At 38.4% G+C, this 24,026-nt stretch overlaps 1 protein-coding gene across 4 annotated transcripts in view; it reads right to left on the bottom strand.

Annotated features, from left to right (window-relative positions):
- The window catches only part of CTSC (cathepsin C), a 40,554-nt gene extending 16,913 nt beyond the window's left edge, over positions 1-23,641 (bottom strand). The window contains exons 1-4 of one of the 4 annotated variants that reach the window (XM_021926407.2): positions 23,360-23,627; positions 20,781-20,926; positions 13,965-14,049; positions 6,689-12,270 (exon numbers count right to left, since the gene is read on the bottom strand). In XM_021926407.2, the coding sequence (XP_021782099.1) occupies positions 12,248-12,270; positions 13,965-14,049; positions 20,781-20,926; positions 23,360-23,531 (426 nt within the window). In that variant the 5' untranslated portion in view covers positions 23,532-23,627 and the 3' untranslated portion in view covers positions 6,689-12,247. Of the gene's footprint in view, positions 1-6,688; positions 12,315-13,964; positions 14,050-20,780; positions 20,927-21,490; positions 21,528-23,359 lie in introns of those variants that run through there. The other 3 variants (XM_009187081.3, XM_021926406.2, XM_003910521.4) reach the window with 3 other exon arrangements.
- Between the last annotated feature and the right edge of the window lie 385 nt (positions 23,642-24,026).

The following is a 24,026-nucleotide window of genomic DNA, read 5'->3' as shown; positions in this document are numbered from 1 at the left end:
TTTAGGCTTGCAGGCTAGAAGACTTCAGTCACAACTACTCAACCTAAAAGGTGCAAAGGGAATACATAAATGAATGAGCTAGGCTGTGTTCCAATAAAACTTTACTTACAAAAAGAGGCTTATAGTGTGCCAACACCCAGTTTAGAGAAATGTGTGGACTAAACTACACTAAAAGTTAAAATTACCTTATTGCATCTGACTCTCTGAATTCAAATCATACTTAGGGGAAGAGTTAAAAATGTATGGCTTTCGAATCCAGAAAATCTGGACTTGAATCCTGGGAATCACCACTCAGTATGTTATATAGCACAGGAAAAGTTACTCTGGGCTACTCATATCCACATCTTCCTTTTATCTTTGGTGATATTCATGATATTCTCTTTTTTTGAGACACAGTCTCACTCTGTTGCCCAGGCTGGAGTGCACTGGCGAGATCTTGGCTCACTGCAACCTCCACCTCCTGGGTTCAAGCAATTCTCCTGCCTCAGCCTCCCGAGTAGCTGGGACTACAGGCGTGTGCTACCAGGCCTGGCTAATATTTGTATTTTTAGTAGAGATGGGGTTTTACCATGTTGGCCAGGCTGGTCTCAAACTCCTTACCTCAGATGATCTGCTTCCTTCAGCCTCCCAAAGTGCTAGGATTACAGGTGTGAGCCACTGTGCCCGGCTGGTCATTCACGATATTCTGAAGCCCAAATGTCTACTTCTGGTGAAGAATGACTTCACTAGCATGAGTTCAGTTCCCAACTACTCACGTCCCTACTAAAATCCTACTCAAGACAAAGACCATGGAAACAAAGGCCAAGGACATTGTTGGGCTGCAATATGAGACGGTGTGTTGTATAAAAAGGTTAATAAAATTAATTTTACACTAACTTATGTAAAGCTTCTATTTTGGTAGATCAAAAACAGTCTAACATGGTAACTTTATGGCAAGCAGCCTAAACTCCATATTATGTATTTCTCTCTGGCACTGGCTCTTGATCCTGTTCTCTTCTCCTTGGTTGCATGTTGGTAAGGCAGGCCAGGTAGGGTTAGGCCGATGCTCCCTCCTACCTCTGCTGTTTGAGGCAGTCGCCTGATAATGTTTCCAGAGTTCTTAAGAGCTACTTTATAGAAACTGTCACACATACACAAACAAAATGCTACACACAGGAAGACATTCACTGCAGTATAAGAAAAGTTAAAAACAAAAACAATAGAATGTCCTAGAAAATGTCCAAATTTAAAAAGTATTACGTAAACAATTTATTCAAAGGAATAATGTGTAACATTTTATATGATAAACCTGAGTTCTATAGGAAAGGGGTGAGCAAACTAAAATTGGAGAAGGCTGCCTATTTCTATAAATATAGTTTTACTGGAGAACAGCATGCCCATTCATTTATACATTGTCTATGACTGCTTTTGTGCCACGATGGGAGAGACTTCATACTTTATAAATATTGTACAGATTACTCATAAATCTTACAGGTTCAAGAGAACACAGAAATGATATAGTCTTGGGAGACGAAAAAAGACCTAAGGAGGTGGTGGAACTAGAACTAAGCATTCTACCTAACGCCATCCACGACTTCTTCCTACAATTTGTCTTCTCACAAAGAGCCAGAGAGGTGAACAATTACTAAAATCATTGACAGGAGATACCCAGAAATGACAGAAAAGGCTTTTTTAAAACCCAAAGGGCTTGCACCTATATTATTTAAGCCTCATGATAATCTCTTTGGGATAAAATTTCTTTCTAATGAAGGTGACTCTGCAAAATTAAATGGAGAGGAAAGGATTCAAATACAGGTTCACATGTTACAAAGGTCATTGTTTTACCCATTGTATTCTTTAAAAAAAACAAAAAACAAACCAAAAAAAAAAACAGTTGCAGAGGATTGACTGACTTATGAGTCAGGTTCAAATTGTTGCCCAAGGCCTTTTAAGGGCTGCCTAAAATTTCTAGCAGTCCTCATGGGTGTTTTCCCACTATTCAGGTACCTATGTTGCCTTGGCTCTTTCAGTCATTTTGGCTTTTTCAGTCTTTTTGGCTCTTTCAGTCTTTTTACCATTCCTGCCTAGGGTTTTTCATGCAGAACAGAAAGAAAGAATAATGCCTTCAGGCCTAGACAGCCTAGACTGCTCTGCCACTCATTGGCTGTGTGATCCTGAGCAAGTCACTTTCCTCTCTGTACTTTCAGTTTCCTCATCTTTAAAACAGGGGCAATGGCCAGGTACAGTGGCTCATGCCTTTAATCCTAGCACTTTGGAAGCCCAAGGTTGGGGGAATCACTTGAGGCCAAGTGTTTTGAGGTTACAGTGAGCAATGATCCAGCCACTGAACTCCAGTCTGGATGACAGAATCAGATCCATTCTCTAAATAAATAAATAAAGCAAGGATGACAATTACAGACTCCATCTTACGGGCTGTGTTTTATGTATACTAACTCATTTATTTTTCACGATAGTCTACCAGGATGTTCTTTCCACAAAAACATAACTGTGACAACAGGATTTTTGTTTACTCAGTACCTAGAAAACTGTCTGGCACTAGGAAGTAATTAATTACTGAATGAGTGAATAAATGAGTAACAGAAAAGAAAGAACAACAAATGTCAAGTCTCATTTCAACAATTAACAAGGCACTGAGAATAGTTAAGTTTATAATTAACAGAGGTGTGGTGATGCCAATATATCACAATGCCTGACAGTCCAAATCACAGTATTACTTCAGAAGTGCAAATGTTTGTCTCCAAAGCTGCTTCCCTATCTGTAAATTTAGGTTGACCCAAAAGTTCCAAAAATTTCCCTTCAAGCTTTCTAATTGCAAATCCTTATATCTGTGGTTTTCTTAAAATTTTTTTTTTTTTTTCCCCAAGATGGAGTCTTGCTCTGTCACTCAGGCTGGAGTGCAGTGGCGTGATCTCAGCTCACCGCAACCTCCATCTCCTAGGTTCAAGCAATTCTCCTGCCTCAGCCTCCTGAGTAGCTGGGATTACAGGCATGCATCACCACACCCAGCTAATTTTTGTATTTTTAGTACAGACAGGGTTTCCCCATGTTGGCCAGGTTGGTCTTGAACTCCTGACCTCAGGTGATTGTCTGCCTCGGCCTCCCAAAGCGCTGGGATTACAGGCATGATCCTCCATGCCCAGTCTTCTTATTTAATATTCATAAAGCCAGTAATTCTTAATATAGACACACTCTGTATTTACATGAGTAATCCTAAAAAACAACTTTGTCTTTGTTGTTATAACTTAAACCCTACACATTCCATTAAATTGATGGAGTTATTTTCCCTTTTAAAATTTTATTTTATACTATTCCGTAGTCTTCATAACCTGAAATTATGTATCATTTTTAGAACCTGAAATTATTCTGTAAAAGGACAGAGCTGCAATGCCACTCTGCACGACAACAATTTAGTAGAAGAGAGGCATTTACCAGTGGGGAAGCCAAGTGTGCAGTACCTTAAGGAGGACCATCCACTGTACCCCTGTGATTTTCTTGATTTGAATGTTTTCGGGTATGTCATTTTTCCAGTGAAATACTTTCGTGATTTCTGACGTTGTATCACCAATTAAGAAGTTGAAGTTTTGACCCCGCTATCTAGCTTGAAATGCAGCCAAAAATTTTTTGAGGGTTTTCACTTATATAAACATCAGTCTCTGAAGACTGCCTTGTACAGATGAGATAATTTAAGTTTCCATTCATTTATGCCAATTTCTACTGCAACAGATAGATAATTTCCTAAAATCTGAAGAACTATCAAGCCCCAGTATTTAAGTTTAGAAAACTATTATGATTCAATAACTATCCATTTGCTTCTTCAAAATTACCATTAAGTTGCCACACATTCTCAAAATACCCCTTCTTCAATTTCCCACTCATTTTATCAGCTGTCCAATTAGATCTACGTAGTCATAGGGAAATTTTGGAATTGAAGTTATTTTTGGGAACTGAAGTTATTTATCTTGGATCTTTTACTTGACTGCTTTTTGACACCGAGGAGAGTGAAAAAATTGCTTAAACCTGTTCTGTTGTTTTCTTGATTAATAATATACTTGGCCAGTGTTTGAATACTTACTTTACATAACACACTTGGCTAGAAGACAGAGGCAGTTTAGTAAAGTGGACTCTTCCCTTTAAATCCAGTTCTGTCACTTATCATTTATGTAACCTTGAGCAAGTCACAGCTAGTGAGCCTCAATTACTTCATCTGAAAGCAGGAATGATATCTATAACTGATACTACTTTACCGGACTGCTATGAAAGATATAGATGAAATTGAAGTTGGAAGAGTTAAAAAGTTATAAAACATTAAACAAGTGACTATACTAATATTACCATAGTGTCCATGAAGGATACTTCATCCATGCCTTCATAGAGCTTATATTCTATCCAAAACTGCCAACTGGGCAGCTGACACTGGGACCTATCCTTTCAACCAGTGGTTTCCATCGGAACATTGGAAAGAAAGTATTGTAACTCCCATATATATTTCTAATATAAAATTACAATTGGCCGGGCACAGAGGCTCATGCCTCTAATCCCAACACTTTAGGAGGCTGAAGCGGGTAGATCACCTGAAGTTGGGATTTTGAGACCAGCCTCGCCAACATGGTGGAACCTCGTCTCTACTACTAATACGAAAATTAGCCTAGCATGGTGGCACATGCTTGTAATCTCAGCTACTTGGGAGGATGAGGCAGAAGAATCATTTGAACTCAGGAGGCGGACATTGCAGTCAGCTGCAACTACGCGTCATTGCACTCCAGACTCGGCAAAAAGAGCGAAACTCGCTCAAAAAAAAAAAAAAAAATTAATTTAAATTGAAAATTTCCACTATTATTTAACATACAAAACAACATTGGTGTGCCCATCAGATCCACTATCAGATGTTCATCTGTTATGTACAGTGTGCTAGTAAGTCCCTACAAGATGGTTAAGGCACAGCATATTCCCTTTTTCACATCTGCCTGCTAAAATTGACTTGAGCATCTTACCTGAATTAATCAGGCTAACACTCATAAAATGAATAAGTAGTTTAAAATATACTTGCAAAGAAACAAGGATTTGCAAATACTAATGATGCAAACATAAGAAAATGGCAAAGTTTATAATTACCCTATTCTGACTTCTGTCAAACATGTTAAGTTTTTAAAAACAGATGTTTTGAAATGGTTCCACCACTATAATATTCTTTTTAGTCCTAGTCATCAATAAAGCAAATGTTTCAGTTAAAATTTGTCTATTAAAATTATCATCCCTAATATCAATCGGTAATTATTCCCAATTCTTCTAAAGCTGTGACACTTTCATACTTTTAACAAAAATGTGTCAAAATCTACTGAAATTCTTTAAGATTTTAAAACACATCAGAAAATTTTGCCTCCAAATATTGAAAATTTAAGTCATGAAAATTATCAGTAACAGGGACTCTAACATTACTTTTGGCAATAAAATCATAATCATGAAGAATATTTTACATTATTTTCAAACGATATCTTCTTGAAATATATTTTGGGTAGGGCACAATTTTATGACATTAATAAATAAGATATTTAATCACTTAATATTTCACATTTTATAACAGATATACTAGTATAGTGATAAATGTATAATTTTCAAAGTGTACCTATAGATAATTTAGAATATGTAATAAAAAATGTAGACATCTAAGTCTAATCCATCAAGACGATTATTTCAGAAAAGAGTACTCTGCATGGAGTTGAATGATTTGATGATTAACCAAATATGGAAATCTTATATTCCAGCAACATTAAAAAACAAAGAATGCATATTCCATATTTTTCCTTTGTTTACTGTAGAAATCTACATATGTACAAATTAACTACCTCCATTTGCTGTCTGAAAGGAACCAGGCAAATTTTACTGAAACTGGTATTTTGGCATATCCATCAGAGAGTGTCACATCTTTCCTCAGAAAGAAACCAACTTCCCTATGTCAGTTCCAAGGAATAGCTAGAGTTTTCTGCCTATTAACTGGACTGAACCATTGATTTGAAAAGTTGAATTGTAATAAAATGCAAAACTGCCAGAAAATTGTTACAGTGTTACAGCCAAGCAAATTCCAGCATTTTACTAAAGGAACTGGAAGTTTACATGTGAAAATGTAGGGTCATAAATCTGTTTATTTCCAGTGCTGAAAAGACATTACATTAAAACCAAAATATACATTCCAGAAAAGCTAAGAAAACAGCAATTTACTGCTCAGCAAAGTAGTCAAAGTCCCTGGGCTCATTCCTCACTTACTCGCTCATAAATTCAAACCGTAAAATTGGAAAAAATCTTAAGAGTTCATCTAATCCACTCCTTAGCTCGTGTTCCTCACTATACTCAACAGAGGTGAGGCACACTGGGCAGCATTTCAAAGCTTCGGTCCTCCAGGCTTTGAGGAACCACTGCAATGAAAACACTCAGGATTTCCCTTGATAGCTAATTCGTTTTTAGTAGTTCTGAAAGTTAGAACACTACTGTTTTTAACTCTGAGCCCTATCTTGGCCTCTATAGGCTCACACAAGATTAAAACATAAATAAATACACGAATAAAATATAAAAGTCTAATCTCTTTTCCACTAAATCATCCAACATAAATGGCCTGAGGGTCCACCATAGCCTCTAAGGACACAAAGGTAACAACACTTCAAAGAACACATCAATAAAATAATACCACATAATATATTATACAATATTCTTTATTTTACAAATATTTATTGAAGGCTTATTATTTGTCATATATAGTGTAATACATAGGGAATCAAATGGTTAGTAAGACGGAGTTGATCCTTTCCCTAATGAAGTTTAAAGACCAGAGAGGAATACAAACAGACAATTATGACACAGAATGCTAAGCCTTATTATATTGAGGGATCTTCTGACACATCTATCTGCGGTTTTGTACACATTGAATCTTCTCTTCCATAATAAAAGCATGTTGATACAAAATTACTCAGATAAAATAACTCATTAGTAATTTTTAAAATTCCATATTAAATATATATACATATATATTTTAAATGTTTTAAGTTCCAGGGTACATGTGTAGGATGTGCAGGTTTCTTACATAGGTAAACATGTGCCATGGTGGTTTCCTGCACCTATCAACTCATCACCTAGGTATTAACCCATTTATGCCAGAGGTTGCAATTTGCTGAATGTGAAAAATCAGACCTTGGTGATGACCTTGAGCAGGATATAAATAACTTCCACATGCTTAGCATCCCAGAAACGGAACACTAGGCATAAATGGGTTAAGCCCAGAATGCATTAGCTATTTTTCCTAATGCTCTCCTTCAGCTTGCCCCCCAAACCTCTGACTGGCCCTAGTGTGTATTATTCCCCTCCCTGTGCCCATGTGTTCTCATTGTTCAGCTCCCACTTACAAGTGAGAACATGTGGTGGTTGGTTTTCTGTTCCTGAATTAGTTTTCTGAGGATAATAGCTTGCAGCTCCATCCACGTCCCTGAAGAGGACATGATCTCATTCCTTTTTGTGGCTGAAGAGTATTCCATGGTGTTTATTTTCCACATTCTCTTTTTCCAGTCTATCACTGATGAGCATTTAGGTTGATTCCATGTCTTTGCTATTGTGAATAGTGCTGTAATAAACATACGTGTGCATATATAACAGAATGACTTATATTCCTTTGGGTCTATACACAGTAATGATCCTTGAGGAATCACCACATCATCTTCCACAATGGTTGAATTAATTTACATTCCCACCAACAGTGTAAAAGCATTCCTATTTCTCTGCAACCTCGCCAGCATGTTGTTTCTTGACTTTTTAATAATCACCATTGTGACATGAGATGGTATCTCACTGTGATTTTGATATGCATTTCTCTAATGGTCAGTGATGTTGAGCTTTTCTTCATGTTTATTGGCCGCATGAATATCTTCTGGGAAGTGTCTGTTCATGTTCTTTGCCCACTTTTTAATGGGATTCCTTTTTTCTTGTAAATTTGTCCAAGTTCCTTGTAGATTCTGGATATTAGATCTTTGTTATATGGATAGATTGAAAAAATTTTCTCCCATTCGGTAGGTTGCCTGTTCACTCTGACGGTAGTTTCTTTCGCTGTGCAGAAGCTCTTTAGTTTAATTAGATCTCATTTGCCAATTTTTGCTTTTGTTGCAATTGCTTTTGGTGTCTTTCTCATAAAATCTTTGCCCATTCCTGTGTCCAGAATGATATTGCCTATATTGTATTATGGGGTTTTTATAATTTTGGGTTTTCCATTTAAGTCTTTAACCCATCTTAAGTTGACTTTTGTATATGGATTAAGAAACAGGAACAGTTTCAATTTTCTGCATATGGCTAGCCAGATATACCGTACCATTAATTGAATATAGAGTTCTTTCCCTACTGCTTCTTTTTGTCAGCTTTGTCAAAAATAAAGAGAAGAATCAAACAGACAAAATAAAAAATGATAAAGAGGATACCACCCTGACCTCACAGAAGTACAAACAACCATCAGAGAATACTACAAACACCTCTATGCAAATAAACTAGAAAATCTAAAAGAAATGGATAAATTCCTGAACTCATACACACTCCCAAGACTGAATCAGGAAGAAGCTGGATCCCTGAATAGACCAATAACAAGCTCTGAAAGTGAGGCAGTAATAAATAGCCTATCAATAAAAAAAAGCCCAGGACCAGATGGATTTACAGCTTAATTCTACCCTAGGTACAAAGAGGAGCTGATACCCTTCTGAAACTATTCCAAACAATTGAAAAGGAGGGACTCCTCCCTAACTCATTTTATGAGGCCAGCATCATCCTGATGCCAAAACCTAGCAGAGATACAACAACCAAAAGAAAACTTCAGTCCAATATCCCTGATGAACTTCGATGCAAAAAAATCTCAATAAAATACTGACAAACCAAATCCAGCAGAACATCCAAAAGCTTATCTACCACAATCAAGTTGGCTTCATCCCCAGGATGCAAAGCTGGTTAAACATATGCAAATCAATAAATGTCATTCATCACATAAACAGAACTAAAGACAAAAACCACATGATTATCTCAATACAGGAAAGGCCTTAGATACAATTCAACATCCCTTCATATTAAAAACTCTCAATAAACTAGGTATTGAAGGAACATATCTCAAAATAATAGAAGCTTTTTATGAGAAACCCGCAGATAATATCATACTGAATGGGAAAAAGCTGGAAGCATTCCCCGTGAAAACTGGCAGAAGACAAGGATGCCCTCTCTCACCATTCTTATTCAATATAGTATTGGGAGTTCTGGCCAGGGCAATCAGGCAAGAGAAAGAAATAAAAGGTATTCAAATAGGAAGACAGGAAGTGAAATTGTCTTTGTTTGAAGATAACATGATCCTACATCTAGAAAACTCCATCATCTCAGCCCAAAAGCTTCTTAGGCTGATAAGCAACTTTAGTAAAGTCTCAGGATACAAAATCAATGTGCAGAAGTAACCAAGATCCCTATATACCAACAAAAGGCAAGCAGACAGCCAAATCATGAATGAACTCCCATTCACAATTGCTACAGAGAGAATAAAATACCTAGGAATACAGGTAACAAGGGAAGTGAAGGATCTCTTCTAGGAGAACTACAAACCACTACTCAAGGAAATGGGAGAGGACACAAACAAAGGGAAAAACATCACATGCTCATGGATAGGAAGAATCAATATCGTGAAAATGGCGATACTGCCCAAAGTAATTCACAGATTCAATGCTATTCCCATTAAACTACCATTAACGTTCTTCACAGAATTAGAAAAAACTATTTTAAAATTCATATAGAACCAAAGAAGAGCACGTATAGCCAAGACAATCCTAAGCAGAAAGAACAAAGCTGGAGGCATCACGCTATCTGACTTCAAACTATACTACAAGGCTACAGTAACCAAAACAGCATGGTACTGGTACAAAAACAGACCCATAGACCAATGGAACAGAATGGAGATTTCAGAAGTAAGACCACACATCTACAACCATCTGATCTTTGACAAACCTTACAAAAACAAACAATGGGGAAAGGATTCCCTATTTAATAAACGGTGCTGGGAGAACTGGGTAGCCACATACAGAAAATTTAAACTGGACCCATTACTTACACCTTATATAAAAATTAACTCAAGATGGATTAAAGACTTAAATGTAAAACCCAAAACAATAAAACACCCTAGAAGAAAATCTAGGAACGTCATTGAATATATTTTTTGCATATCAGTTGCTTTGGTTATATTTCCATCCTGAAAGTCAGCTTGAAATATGCAATTTTTTTAAAACTCTGCAGGAAGGTAACCTGATAATATTCTTTAGAACAGGGAATCAAAAAAGAAGTATATAGCACCATTCCTGATGTGTGTTTCTAGAACCCTACAAAATTAATTCTTTTTAAGTTGGTATTACTTGTGAATAGTCTGCAAAAAGAAAAGAGAACTGTAGTGCATTTTCCAAGTAACTAAAAAGTTCTATGTGCATTAGGTGTTGAAGATATATAGGGAGAAATACAGATTTTCAATCTGGAAAGAGATGAAAATATGCTACCAAATCACTCCATTACAGCAGAGCATGAAAGCAGAGGTACCTGCAATATGCAATGGGAACCAAAGTTCTGATGTTTCTCACGGTAATGGAGAGAGCTGGGGAGAGTTTCACAGAGAGGTGGCATCAAGGTCCTGAGTGATAAAGAATTTATCAGGTCCAGAGGTGAGATGGATAAAAGTTTCCAGGTGGAAGCAGTCCACTGTACTCTTAATTCATCTTTCTGAAACATTTATTCTCAGAATAGCAGAACAGTATACCTCTCAGATGGTACAAAGAGTCATCTGAATCAACAGAGTAAGGATGACAAACTACTCTCTAGAGAAAAATTCTTCTATTCAAGCAGAAATGCAAGAGGAAAGTCCACCCAGACAATATGAATTAAACATAACCCCATAATTTCAGGCTTACCAAAGCTGAAAGAAGTCAGATCTAAACCAACAAGCAAAAAACAAGTCCATTATTTGGCAGGAGAGAGCTAGAAGATAGTAATCAGTGTGAACAATAGTGTAATCAAGATGAGTAAATTTGACTAGGACACTTAGTTTGTACTTAATTTGAAGTTTACAAAGCTCTTCCACCAATTTACAAAACTACAAAGGGAAGGAGAAGATAAGTTTTGGTCTTCAATGAAAAAACCCTGGTTTAGGCAACAAAGTCAGTAGCCTAATAGCTAAGGAAACCTAAGCTTCAAGGCAATTCTTCTCTTAAACATGAGCCCCTGCAACATTAAACTAATATTCATGATGCTCACAGACTGGGATTTACCAGGAAATTCAAATATGCCTCTAAATACCATTAACTTATTTGTGAAATGGCTTTTTTCACTATTTAGCCCCAAGGAAGTCTTTAGACGTGAAAGACAAGCTCCAGCATTTTACAGTTAGAAATTTTGTGAGCTTAGCACTGTAAGAGATTTTCTCTATCTATGAAATGGAATTAGTAATATCTACTTTACATAATTTTTATAGCTTATAGTATGTCAACTTCTTAGCACAAAGCTTGTACCTAATGAAAAAAGAAAAGGAAAAAAAAAAAAAAAGGTGTTTACAATACCATCTTTCTGGCCAGAGGTACTGGAGGTCTATAATCTGTAGAAGTATACTCTAGCAGTCTGACCTATCTGAGAAAGCCTCTTTTTTCCCTTCTTTAAATATGTCCTCCATAGGACCATCTTCCCTTCAATAACTTATATCTGTGAATCTCAAGAGATCCAAGGGCCTTATTTTCTCCTTAAAATAGGCTCTTGGGTTCCTCTGGGTAATTAGAGAAAGGAAAGACACCCAGGCAGAGACAGTTAAACTGTGAATAAAATGTACGCTGTGAATAAAACAAAACATACATTTCAAATCCTGACAATCTTAGAAAAAAATCACTGTAATAGAAGGGATTTCAAAAGAGAAAAAGAACAATGTGTTGTATATTGTTCCTTTTATTAAAAAGCTGAAAGGTGAAGCCACCCAAGATTTTGTATCTTCCGGAATTTTTTTTTTTTCCTTTCTCCTGTGTAGTCTCTGGTTGTTCACATTCCGAAATGATGTTTACTGTTTTCCAAGGGAATGTTCAGGAGGGCAGCTGCCTTGGAGGTAGGTCATCAGGACTCCTTTGCATTTTACATGCAAATAAAGACTCCAGAAGGGACTGTAGCTGCTAGAGGCCTTTGCTAGCTGCTACAGGTAGGTCCACACTGTCGCAAGTTGCTGTGTCTCTTAGCCCCAACGTCTGTTCATGGCTGTGGTTTTAAAAGAGTCCCTCAACAGATGCTCTATTTAATAACTACAAGACAATAAAAACTAGGGTTATAAGCCAACAAGGATCATATTGTCTGTTAATAATATTTAATCATATCAATTTCTTTAAGAAAAAAAAAAAATACCAGCACTAATATTTGAGATCCTGGTATTTTTTTGTAAATGTTAAGACATTCACGAGAAAGATGCCATTCTGAAGCTAAATGCTTAAGCGATATGTATTACACATGCAACCAACATGATTTAGAAGCACATGCGTTTGAAGGTAACTGCCACTGAAAAAAACAAATACGTTTTTGAAATATACTTAAGAAACAGGCTAAATATAGTAACTTAGATACATTAACATGCATACCTTACAAACTTTAATTTAGGCTCAGTGCTGCCTGAATGCATATGACTAGATACTAGACTATCTCATTTACATAACAAATTACCAGGTTTATCTTTTCTACTGGTGGAGCTGTCTCCCTAACTAGGAAAAAGAGTGAAGAGTTAAGGATAAAATTTTGTAAACTGCATTTTGAGAACAGCTTTTGTGTGTGTGTGGGGGGGGAAAAAAAAAAAAAAGGTGAACTTATCTGGGAAAAGTTTCCTATTGTATCTTCGTCTTAAGCTACCACCATACAATATATTACAGATTCTGAGAAGTTGTGAAACAAAGAAAACTAATACATTCTATATTTATTCAACTACCGGAAAGAACTGAGAAGAAACAGCTTATTAATTTCAACTATAATGCTCACTTTGATGGTTATTAGTGGCTGTATGGAACATTGCTGAAGTTTAACAAGATAATGCAAAACAACTGATGAGCAATTCCTACCTGGCTGGTCCATTACAATGTTTGGAAAATGCTGATATAAGATAAACCTATGGTGGTTTCAATACTTGTCCCCAGTTCCCTTTTTTATATCTCACTTCCAGCATTTAAGAGCCAAGTAACAGAGGAAGGAAAAGGGGAAAGAATATTATGTTAAAATGCAAGGAAGGGCAAGTCTCTATTGATTTTATTCTCTAATCCCCTATTTTTCATCAGAATTTTAGATATTTATGGATCCAGTGTGAGCAATGATTAAACATCTATTCTGAAAATGTGAAGAGAATGTAATGAGTGAATAAGATTCTCTTCTCCTCAGTGAATAGTCTACATTCTTAATACAAGCCAGTTTTTAAAAAGCTGGGTCACGTCTCTCAGAGGTAAGTGATGAGTATGTCAATTTCTCTGTAAAAGCCACCTTCTCTGTGGAAGACAGATCTATGCTGCTGTGGCCTCACATGTTTCTCTCTTGAGGGATTCTTTTCAAGAAAAGAATAAGCAACCTAAGGCAGCATAACTACTTTACAAATGTGAACTGAACTTGAGTCAACCTTTTCCTTAGCTGGGTCTTTACCCTTTTCAGTTCATGACTACTTATGTTACAAGTATTATTCTTGGGAGAGCTGATTTGACATGTGAAAACAGAACATAATAAAGCAGAAAATTACTCACATAAAACAGTGTAGACAAGTTAGAAATAGCAGACAAGCAGGCTCAAGCAAGAAATTCATAAGAAAACCATAATCTCTCCAGTCTCCCTCTGATGAATAAATAGGCATTAATTTGCATAAGCCACCAGGAAGTGGGGAAGCTTGCTTTTAATAAGAAAGTTAGAAATTTTTCAATGGAGCTCACCCAGTTTGTTCCTCAGATGTGGCAAATCATATATCCCCACAGTTCCCAGCTGCATGAACAAATGACTGATAAAATCAGTGACATCCTACGAAGAGTTTACAATGGTAAACTGAGTCATTATGTTGCAATTAAGCATCATCATGAAAGAAGACATAAAATAGTTAGGCATGCACTCCGTGCTAAACTTCTGATACTCTCCCTCCATTGAAATACTCTTACAAGTAAACCCAAAGTTGCTTAAGGAAAAAAAAGACAAAATGCTGAGCTTGATATATTGAATCTATATTTTAAAAAGTATATCTATCTCAACAAGTCTTCTAAAATTGTTGTATCTTAATAATGAACCCAGAAGACTCAATGAAAAAATGGCACAATATTCCCAAATTCTTTATTGTAGAAACACGGGTGATATTTCTGGCTATGTGATAAGTTTGAAATTTATTGATCATTAGCACACAAAGTAAGGAATAAAATCCTCTAGTATGGATTTCTCAACATAGAGTTCTTGTTTCTGTTTGTTTAGTTTTGTTTTTGAGACAGAGTCTTACTCTGTCGCCTAGGCTGAAATGCAGTGGCACAATGTCGGATCACTGCAACCTCCGCCTCCCAGGTTCTAGCGATTCTTCTGCCCCAGCCTCCTGAGTAGCTGAGACTATAGGCGTGCACCACCACACCCAGCTACTTTTTGTATTTTTAGTAGAGAGGGGTTTCACCATGTGGAGGCTGGTCTCCAACTTCTGACCTCAGGTGACCCACCAGCCCCAGCCTCCCAAAGTGTTCTTGTTTTGAGTAGCAACTTGCTTTAGAAGCCCTGATGGTCATATGTTTTAGCTTATGGTTCTATTAAGATTGGAGGGCTCCAAACAAGAGCTCAATTAGAAAGCACTAAGATTTACTTCACTATCACCAAATAAAATTTCCAGCCATAATGAGTCTAGTTCCCCTCTACGTATTTCCTCAGCCCTTGAGTAGCTTAATCTTCAAAATAAAATCTGAGTTCCTTCTCTACTGCTCCCTTTTACAGTCAGTTTCTTTTACTGCCTCAGAAAAAGTAAAATGAGAAACAGTAAAAGGTTAGAAAGCCTATTCAGGCTGGCGGGGGGCGGGGCGCGTGGCTCACACCTGTAATCCCAGCACTTTGGGAGGTCCAGGCAGGTGGATCACCTGAGTCAGGAGTTCAAGACCAGCCCGGTCAACATGATGAAACCCCGTCTCTACTAAAAATACAAAAATTAGCTGGGCATGATGGTGGGCACCTGTAATCCAATCTACTCTGGAGGCTGAGGAAGGAGAATCTCTTAAACCCAGGAGGTGGAAGGAGTGAGGGCCTGGGCAACAGACCTAGACTCCGTTTTAAAAAAAGGCCTATTCAACAGGTCATTTTTTGGAGCTTAGTTTGTTTTATAGGACTTCCTGTTTCTGGGCAATTTGGTGGAGAGGATGCTATACAGAGGAGCTTTACACATAATCATCATTAAAAATGAACAAAGTACATGAGAGCATAAAGAAGAAAATATAATCACATTATCCACCCACCATGTAAAGTCAGACATAATTAAGCATTTTCACAGTATTCTGTTTTGTGTTGTTACATTGTGTGTGTATGTTTTGTTTTGTTTAGTAACAGAGTCTCACGCTGTCGCCCAGGATGGAGAGCAGTGGTGCAATCTCAGCTCACTGCAAGCTCTGTCTCGCGTTCAAACGATTCTACTGCCTCAGATCCCAAGTAACTGGCTCTACAGGTGTGCACCACTATGCCTGGCTAATTTTTGTATTTTTAGTGGAGATGAGGTTTCACCATGTTGGCCAGGCTAGTCTCCAACTTCTCAGCCACCCAACATGCTGGAATTACAGGCACGAGACAAGCCAGCCTGCACTGTGTTTTTATACAGGTTACCTGCAGGTACTTTTAAGAAGTGCAAATTTGCTAAAGTGTGCCAAGTACGATGAAATGGTAAATGCTACTAAAATCTGATAATCTTAGAAACTGGCCTGTAGATAATATTGCCTTTTTGGCCAGCCCAGTATTTTAAAGGAAATTTGAATTTGAACGCCTCTAAGAATGTTTCCATCTTGCCACAGGCCTAATTACTCATTAGTTTACATAAGGTTATTTCAAATGCTTAGATACCCACCTGAGTGGGCCCTAAATGTAATATGTAACTCACATAAAGTGCTATAATAAAATGCCTGGAGGATGCTGAGTAAGAAAAAATCTTTCATTTTTTTTTAAAATTATTATTATTTTGAGCCGGAGTCTTGCTCTGTCACCCAGGCTGGAGTGCAATGGTGTGATCTCGGCTCACCGCAACCTCTGCCTCCTGGGTTCAAGCAATTCTCCTACCTCAACCTCCTGAGTAGCTGGGATTACAGGTGTGTGTCACCACACCCAGCTAATTTTTGTATTTTTAGTAGAGATGGGGTTTCTTTATGTTGGCCAGACTGGTCTCGAACTCCTGACCTTAGGTGATCGCCCGCCTCAGCCTCCCAAAGTGCTGGGATTACAGGCATGAGTCACCGTGCCCAGCTGAAAAAAATATTTTAAAAACATACCTAGAGCCTCCTGCTCAACTCAAACTATGCAAAAACTTTAGATGTCAAAGTTTTATTCCTTCCAAACTTTTATCTAGCTTGAAGTCACAAGCAAATATACATATCTCCATCCCTACTCTACCCCCAATTTCTCAAGCGGTTAAAACCAAGTTTTAAAATGGCTTAGAAATCTCAAATCATAAATGTTTCTCTTTCAGATGAGCCCTGAATAAGGAGAACTTAAAGCAAGTTTCTAGCAATAGGAGCTACTGGTATCACGATTGATTCCGAAGTGGAATGCCGAGAACTAGGAAGAAGCTGTGTCTCTCCTGGTGAGATGCAGGATGCTGAGGGAAGCAGAAGGTAAAAGCAGGAGCCTAAAAGAATGCTGTGGTGTGGAAAAACTACTCAACGTGTTTTTTCCTATTCTCCCAGTCGGCAACAACAATCAATACAAAAGACTTCAGTGCCCCCAAAATATGTAGGAAGTTCTCCCCACCAGCAAGCAAGCAATCAATTCTGCAGCAGACACCAGCTCAGTGCCCTCCAGTTCAACTCCAATGCTACCCACCAGGAGACAGTTTCAGACCTCATAGGTTGAGGGCTTAGTCCCCAAGACTGCCTGCCCACTTCAGACACCAGTCTCAAGTCCAGGCCTCCAGAACTTCTGACAGACTGGCTTCAAATTAGGGTTCCCATAACCCCTTCTTTGGGTTCAATTAATTTGACAGAGTGACATACAAAACTCAGGGAAACACATTTATGATTTATTACAAAGGATATTTGAAAGGACATAAATACACAGACACTTGAAGAGATACATAGGGCAAGGTCTGGAAGGGTCCCAGGCACAGGAGCTTCTGTCCCCGTGGAGTTGGGGGGGACCACCCTTCTAGCATGTTGAGTTCTTCTTCACCTTCCTGTCAGACCCGACGTGTTTAGCACTCCAGAATTCCCTCAAATCTGTTCTTGGGCTTTTATGGAGCATGCATTGAATACACATGATGAAAGCATGGATAACCATGTTGAAATGTAATTAGATTAAAAGGGCATGATCTAATCCCAACAAGGCCTGTCTGTTCAGATTCTTCTTGGTATCTCTGTGCAGTGTTCCTTCTGCTATAGTATGGGGCAGAATACTGTCTGGTATGAGGGTTTTAGAACCCATAATCAGATTAGAGTCCTGCAGTGGGCAGATGAAAGGAGGCTAGGAGAAGATCAGAGAGAGAGAGAGAGTCTGGTTTTCTGAAAGAAGGGTATTGGGAGTGAATTATGAGCCAGGAACCATGGACAAAACCTATATATATCATAACATACAAATACTCTGCATGTACCAACTACTCAACAAACTCGAGCAGCGAGAACAATAAGAAACAATCTACTTCAAGCATATCTGAAGCATATATAAAGAAGGTAAAACAAAACAAGTGGTAGGGTTCCATGAGTCAGTGGAGAGGTATGAAAATCCAATTGATTTGTAGGATAACAACAATGATGGCAGGTAAGCACGGCAAAAATTTGTCAAATATTTCTGTAATGGCAGTAGGTTGAGTGTGTTTTCGTTTATGTAAGACTCTTAAAATTGAATAGCAAACACTACTCAAGTTTTGATGTTTTCTCCTTTTACAAAAATAAATTTTAATGTAAAAGATGCTTTCTAATTCTGTAGGAACAATTCTTACATGCATTACTTATTAAATGGGCTTGTGTTTTTCTTGATTTACGTGTCCTTTCAAGCACAGTTTCCCCAGCTGTAGGAAATACCCTGACGCTTGTGGTAAAATCTGTAAATTTTCTGTATTAATAAATGTCACCCACCAACAGTGGATGACTTTATTATTCAAAGTCAACTCCATCTTAATATCTTTCTTAAGTTTTTAAACTCTGCTTCCTATCAATCTTGCAGTTGGATTTCCTAAAATAACGTGGTATTTTATTACTTTGCAAACTACGTTTATCTGGAACTATCTGATTATATCAAGTTTCAAAAACAAGTACCTGTTATATTCTACTCTGCCAAAGGAAATTATGGTCCCTGTCATAAGACCTAACTACTGACCAGAGTGGTTCATTACTCTGTAGAAAAACAAAACACAGCCTTGATAATGGTTCTGTCAAATGGGCATTTTAAAACATACATATCCTGAAATCAGTAGGGCAGGAGTATTTTTCCTATTGTTATTCCTAATGGAAGAATAAGGATTTGACCAATGCCATCCAGAATCATAGGATTAGGCAGGGTTCTAACCTCCAACAACATATATATTAACTCTTTCCAACTTATGGTTGGGAATACACATAACTTTATTTGGCTTTAAAAAGTGATTTTCTATTGACCTAATGTAACTAATGTTCTGAGGCTATGGCAAACACCAAATGTGCTTACACCGTGATTCACAAGAAATACGTAAAGTGATACAATTCCTCATTCAGTCACCAGCTAATTCCCTCTGTCCCTACCACCTTTGGACTATTATTTAAGCTAAGAACAAACTGATAAAAATATAATAGAAGAAAACTGCTTTTGTCTATATCTATTACATCTCTGGTAATTAAATAATGATTTTAGAAGTTTCCCCACCAGTTTCTCCAATTCTGCAGAATTTAAGAATGAAAAGTTTCCTACGTCAAAAGAATAAACTATGTACTTGTCTATTTATATCTGCTCATCTCCTAAATACTTCATTTAACCTATTTCCCAACTGAATTCCACTTCATTCATTCCTTTTGTAATAAATTGACTAAGTGTCTATTGTGTGTCAAACAAGAAGAGATAGAGACAGAGGAAAAGAAAATGACAGAAAATTATGGACAAGGTTTATGGTACATGGTAACAATTGCCTTGAATATCTCTTTCTTTGCACATGAATTCCACAGGCAATTGATTCTTAATCTCAAGTCAAATAAGTTTTGAAGGGCTGTGACAGAGTAACTGTAAGAGGTCTGCAAAGGCCTAGGCTCATCAACATATATACCAAAGATTACTTTCAGGTTAAATATACCACATATACATTACAATTTTTAAAATGTATATAGATACTAAGTATGTTTTTACAAAAAAATGCATAGCATCTGGAAATGATACTAAAAATAGTTAACAACTGGTTAACCATGGGTTTCCACTAATTCAGTGGACTGTTGGCCATCAACAGCCAGTATGGACAAATTAGTTTCTACCAGCTGCATATCATACCAGCAAATCCAGTTGAGGAGAGGCAGCCTCTTCCCCTCTATTTCCCTTTATCTTTTTTTTTTTTCCATATTAAAGAAAGGTCCTTATTTTAAAAATATTTCTGGGAGTTATTATTCTAAAAAATATGGTAAACTTGCTTGGACCGCCATAACCTCGTGACAGACCACAACTCCCACGAGAAATTATAACAAGTTTAGAACCAGGCCTTTGTTGGTGCTTTGTCTTTTATCATACTTAACAGTCATTCCCTACTTTCCCACTTCTTTCCAGATGTTTTAAGGGCTGTAAACCTTTCGCCATGAAAAAGTCTGTCTTTATTTATACTCTATGTATAATGAGAAACGCCTAGTTTCAAGCTTATGTTTCCAATTTACTTGAACCATTTAATATTTAGCTTACAAGAAAAGTTCTTGCTTGAGAAGAACAAATGAAATGGGCTGCAATTTGTGCTAAACTATTTTAACCCTGAGTATGTTCGCAATTGGAACAGTGTGTTATGAGAATGAACAGCAGTTCTTTCCTAGTGAGAGAAGGAAACAAGCTGGATTGACCTGGCTACCTTTTACTTTAACCAGCCTAAGGGAGTAACTCCTGGGTTCTCTCTCTTAGTTCAGAAGAAAAAATTACTCAATATATTTAGTATATTTAGGATAACGAATCATTTAGGCCAATCTCTCATAGCCAACAGGTAGTGATAGGAAGGATAAGCATAATAACTGCAAGAAAACAAAATGTGTAATCTCTATATCTTTCCTATAGATTCAGAACAAAGCCAAATGACTATGGCAATATTTAGAAATAAAGTGGTAGTAATAATGAAAATAAATTAAGAATTTAGTCATACTTACGAAAATGTAAATTTTACACGTAATTTATACATATTCAAATGTAGAGCTGGTATTTCTTAAACCTACTAAAATCATAATTTTAAATAAAGTGGCAAAATTATACCAGCCACTACTCTTGGGAAGAGTGGTGTCAATTCTGGTTATCTTCTTAATCTAAAATTAAAATTCTGAGGGTCTACTAATCAGAAGAGGTTTCAGATATCACATCATTGAAAACGTAAATCCAACTTCCAACAAACTAACCTTAAAAAAGGCAAACCACTTGTAGTCATTCAACACAATCTCAAAGCCTTGATTGTAAATGATGGTGAAATGGCCAGAATTGCCAAGGTCATCATATGCTGTATCCAGCTTCTGAAGGTGCACCACTACTTTTTTTTCTGGTGGTCCTAAAATAAAAAAAAAAAAAAAAAAGGCACAATAAAGGAAAATGATTTGGATTTCAATAGGGGAAAGAATCCCCCAATTTCAATTATAATTGTGCTGCTTTCCTTTCATGCTACCCAGTTTGAGCACAGTGTGCCTAGTGAAGAAACCAGAGGATCCATTTTGTTGCCTCAAACAGTTCCTGCTCCCAGGCAAGACTGTGACACAGTTAGGCTCTCAAAATTTGAGATAATGCAGGCAGGAGCAGTGGCTCACGGCTGTAATCCTAGCACTTTGGGGGGCTGAGGTCAGGACTTCAAGACCAGTTTGGACAACATAGTGAGACCCTGTCTCTACAAAAATACTTTTTAAAAATTAGCTGGTTATGGCGGTGCAAGCCTGTAGTCCCAGCTATTTGAGAGGCTGAGGCTGAGGTGGGAGGATTGTGAGCCCAGGAGTTGGAGGCTGCAGTGAGCTATGATTGCACAACTGCACTCCAACCTGGGCAACACAGTGAGACCTTGTCTCAAAAAGGAGAGATACGCTATGCAGCCCAGCAGGCAAGGATACCCCAAAAAGTACAGTACCTTTCCAGAGCATCCCAACACTGAAGAAATTTTTCCACTGAAGAAAAGGAGAAATGGGGAATGTTGAAAATTACAGGCTTCCAGAAATGGAGAGAAGGCAAAATGCTAGTCAAAAGTGGGAAATGCAAGAATAAAAGGTATGACAATAAAAAGACAAATAAACAGACTAGCTATCAGATTCTAAGGAGGACAATGTACTAAGCCCAGGAGAAGACACAAAATGATCTATTCACAGAAGAAATGGGCTACCTTTCTCCTCAAAGACTCTACAGTTTAGAACCTCATAATCTGAATCTTTCCAAAGTTTATTCGGCAAACTAGAGGTCTGTGTCCTATAAAACTAATTTGTGCTGTTAGGAATGAAACGTTTAACCTTCATAGATGAGGGCTCAGACCAATAGGTGCCTTTAATTACTGGATTAAGGCCAAAGGTAATTTTATAGGCAGAGTCTGCCTGAAAATGGTTCAGCTGTGTCAATCTGGAGCGTTCTACATTTTAAACAGTTTTTCCATGTTTCAGATTAATGTTCTGACATGGGAGATTGCATGTGACGAGGCAGTGCAAACCCCGATCTCTTTCTGCCCCAACCTTCAAACCCAAATTTTTTTTTTTTTTTTTAAAAAGGCTCGGCGTGGTGGCTCCCGCCTGTAATCCCAGCACTTTGGGAGGTCGAGGCGGGCGGATCACGAGGTCAGGAGATAGAGACCATCCTGGCTAACACAGTGAAACACGTCTCTACTAAAAATACAAAAAATTAGCTGGTCGTCGTGGCGGCGCCTGTAATCCCAGCTACTCGGAAGGCTGAGGCAGGAGAATCGCTTGAACCTGGGAGGTGGAGGTTGCAGTGAGCCAAGATCGCGCCACTGCACTCCAGCCTGGGTGACAGCGAGATGCTGTTCTAAAAAAAAAAAAAAAAAAGTTATAATGCTCAGGATTATGAAATGCTATATAGTCAGTTAAAAAGGTCTTTCTTTAGTAACAAATGACTTAACAATCTTTGTTCCGCTGACAAGAAAATTATAGCTGATTTTTTACTGACTCTGCAAAAGTAACAGGCTGTAAGAGGATTTGGGTAGACCACAGTGTGACTCTTCTGACCAGTGATTGTCTTTGTCTTTTTTCCACCCCACCCCCTTCTTTTTTCTAGGGGCAACCACGTTATCCGAAGGCATATGGAATATCTCCAGTATGTTCAAACACTAGGTATTTATTGAGAGACTTCCATGAGCCAGGCATTGTGCATGACTCTGGGCATTTCTAATTAGTAGGCTCAGAGTTAAATTTTCTGTTATTACTATTTTTTAAATTTTAACCTCCTTGCAATGCATGAAACAATTCAGAGTGGTACTAGACGTTTTCTAGTACTCATCAACACACGCTCAAACCAAAATCGCCGGGCAGAAAGTCCCTTTCCAACCAACTAACAAAAAGAGAAAACTTCCTGCTATATCCTCGAGAGTCTTTGAGCTCACCTGTCTTCACTGGTACAATAGCAATAAAAAATGAAAATAAAAATAAATTTTAAAAATAACGCTGCCAGATCGGACTGGAGAATCAAAAGATTGCAGTTCCCAAGTCTCTCTCAAACCAAACAAAATTAAGCGGGAGAGATTTTAAAAAAGTTCTTGATAAAAGTATTGAGTCCCCAAGATAACCAAGAAAGTGTGGAGTTAGAAGTTCTCAGCAGATGAGCTTTAACTTCGCGGGCCTAGCGGGGAAGAAGGTCACCAAGGGTCCCCGAATCCAGTCAAGATGCTCTGGCCACCCACAAGCGTCTGCCTGGGGACAAGCGGTAGTTAGCATGGCGCTGCGTTAGGGGCTCAAGGGCAGAAAGGACGACCCGGAGGACTGCCGAGCCGGCGGCTTACCCATAACCGAGCAGTTGACATCGCGCTGGGAACCGCTGGAGCCCACCTGGAAGACCCAGGTGCCCAGCAGGTCAAGATAGGTGCAGTTGGCAGGTGTGTCGCAGCGCACGGCGCGGTCGCCGGAGAGAAGCAGCAGGAGGGCGGCGAGCAGCGAGGCTGGCCCAACACCCATGCTGCCGGGAGCTGAGAGAGGAGGTGAAGAGTTAGCAGGAAGCCGAGCGCTACGGGCTAGCGGTGAGTCCACCGCGGGGCGCGCGCCTTGAAATAGCTACGCCGGCGCGGAAACCCGGGGGCGGGGACACTGAGCAGCCGGGAATTGGGGGTTGGGCGCCAGGCGCGTGCCCGCCCCTGAAGCGGGGACTTGGGAGCGCGCGCCGCCCCTCACTTGACTGCAACTGGACCCAGAACCAGGGAAGGGCCCAGGGACAGATTTTTTTTTTTTTTTTTGCCGAGGGTCGTTTCAGAATTTTGCACGGCCAGGGTGACAAAAAGAGGGCTTAAGAGCCACAAGCGGTCCGCACACGACCCAAACTTCGTTCTTGTGTAGTAACGTAGGGAGAGAAGGAAAAGGTGTGGGGGGAATAAGGGGATGGGTCAGGTGAAAGAGCGCGACAGAAGGAGAAATCTAGCAAGTGGAGTTCTGTTTTACTTGCTGTTCTTCCCCTTT

The sequence above is a fragment of the Papio anubis genome, chromosome 12 (genome assembly GCF_008728515.1).
Source record: "Papio anubis isolate 15944 chromosome 12, Panubis1.0, whole genome shotgun sequence".
Classification (NCBI taxonomy): Eukaryota; Metazoa; Chordata; class Mammalia; order Primates; family Cercopithecidae; genus Papio; species Papio anubis.
This window is presented reverse-complemented; position numbering and strand designations above follow the sequence as displayed.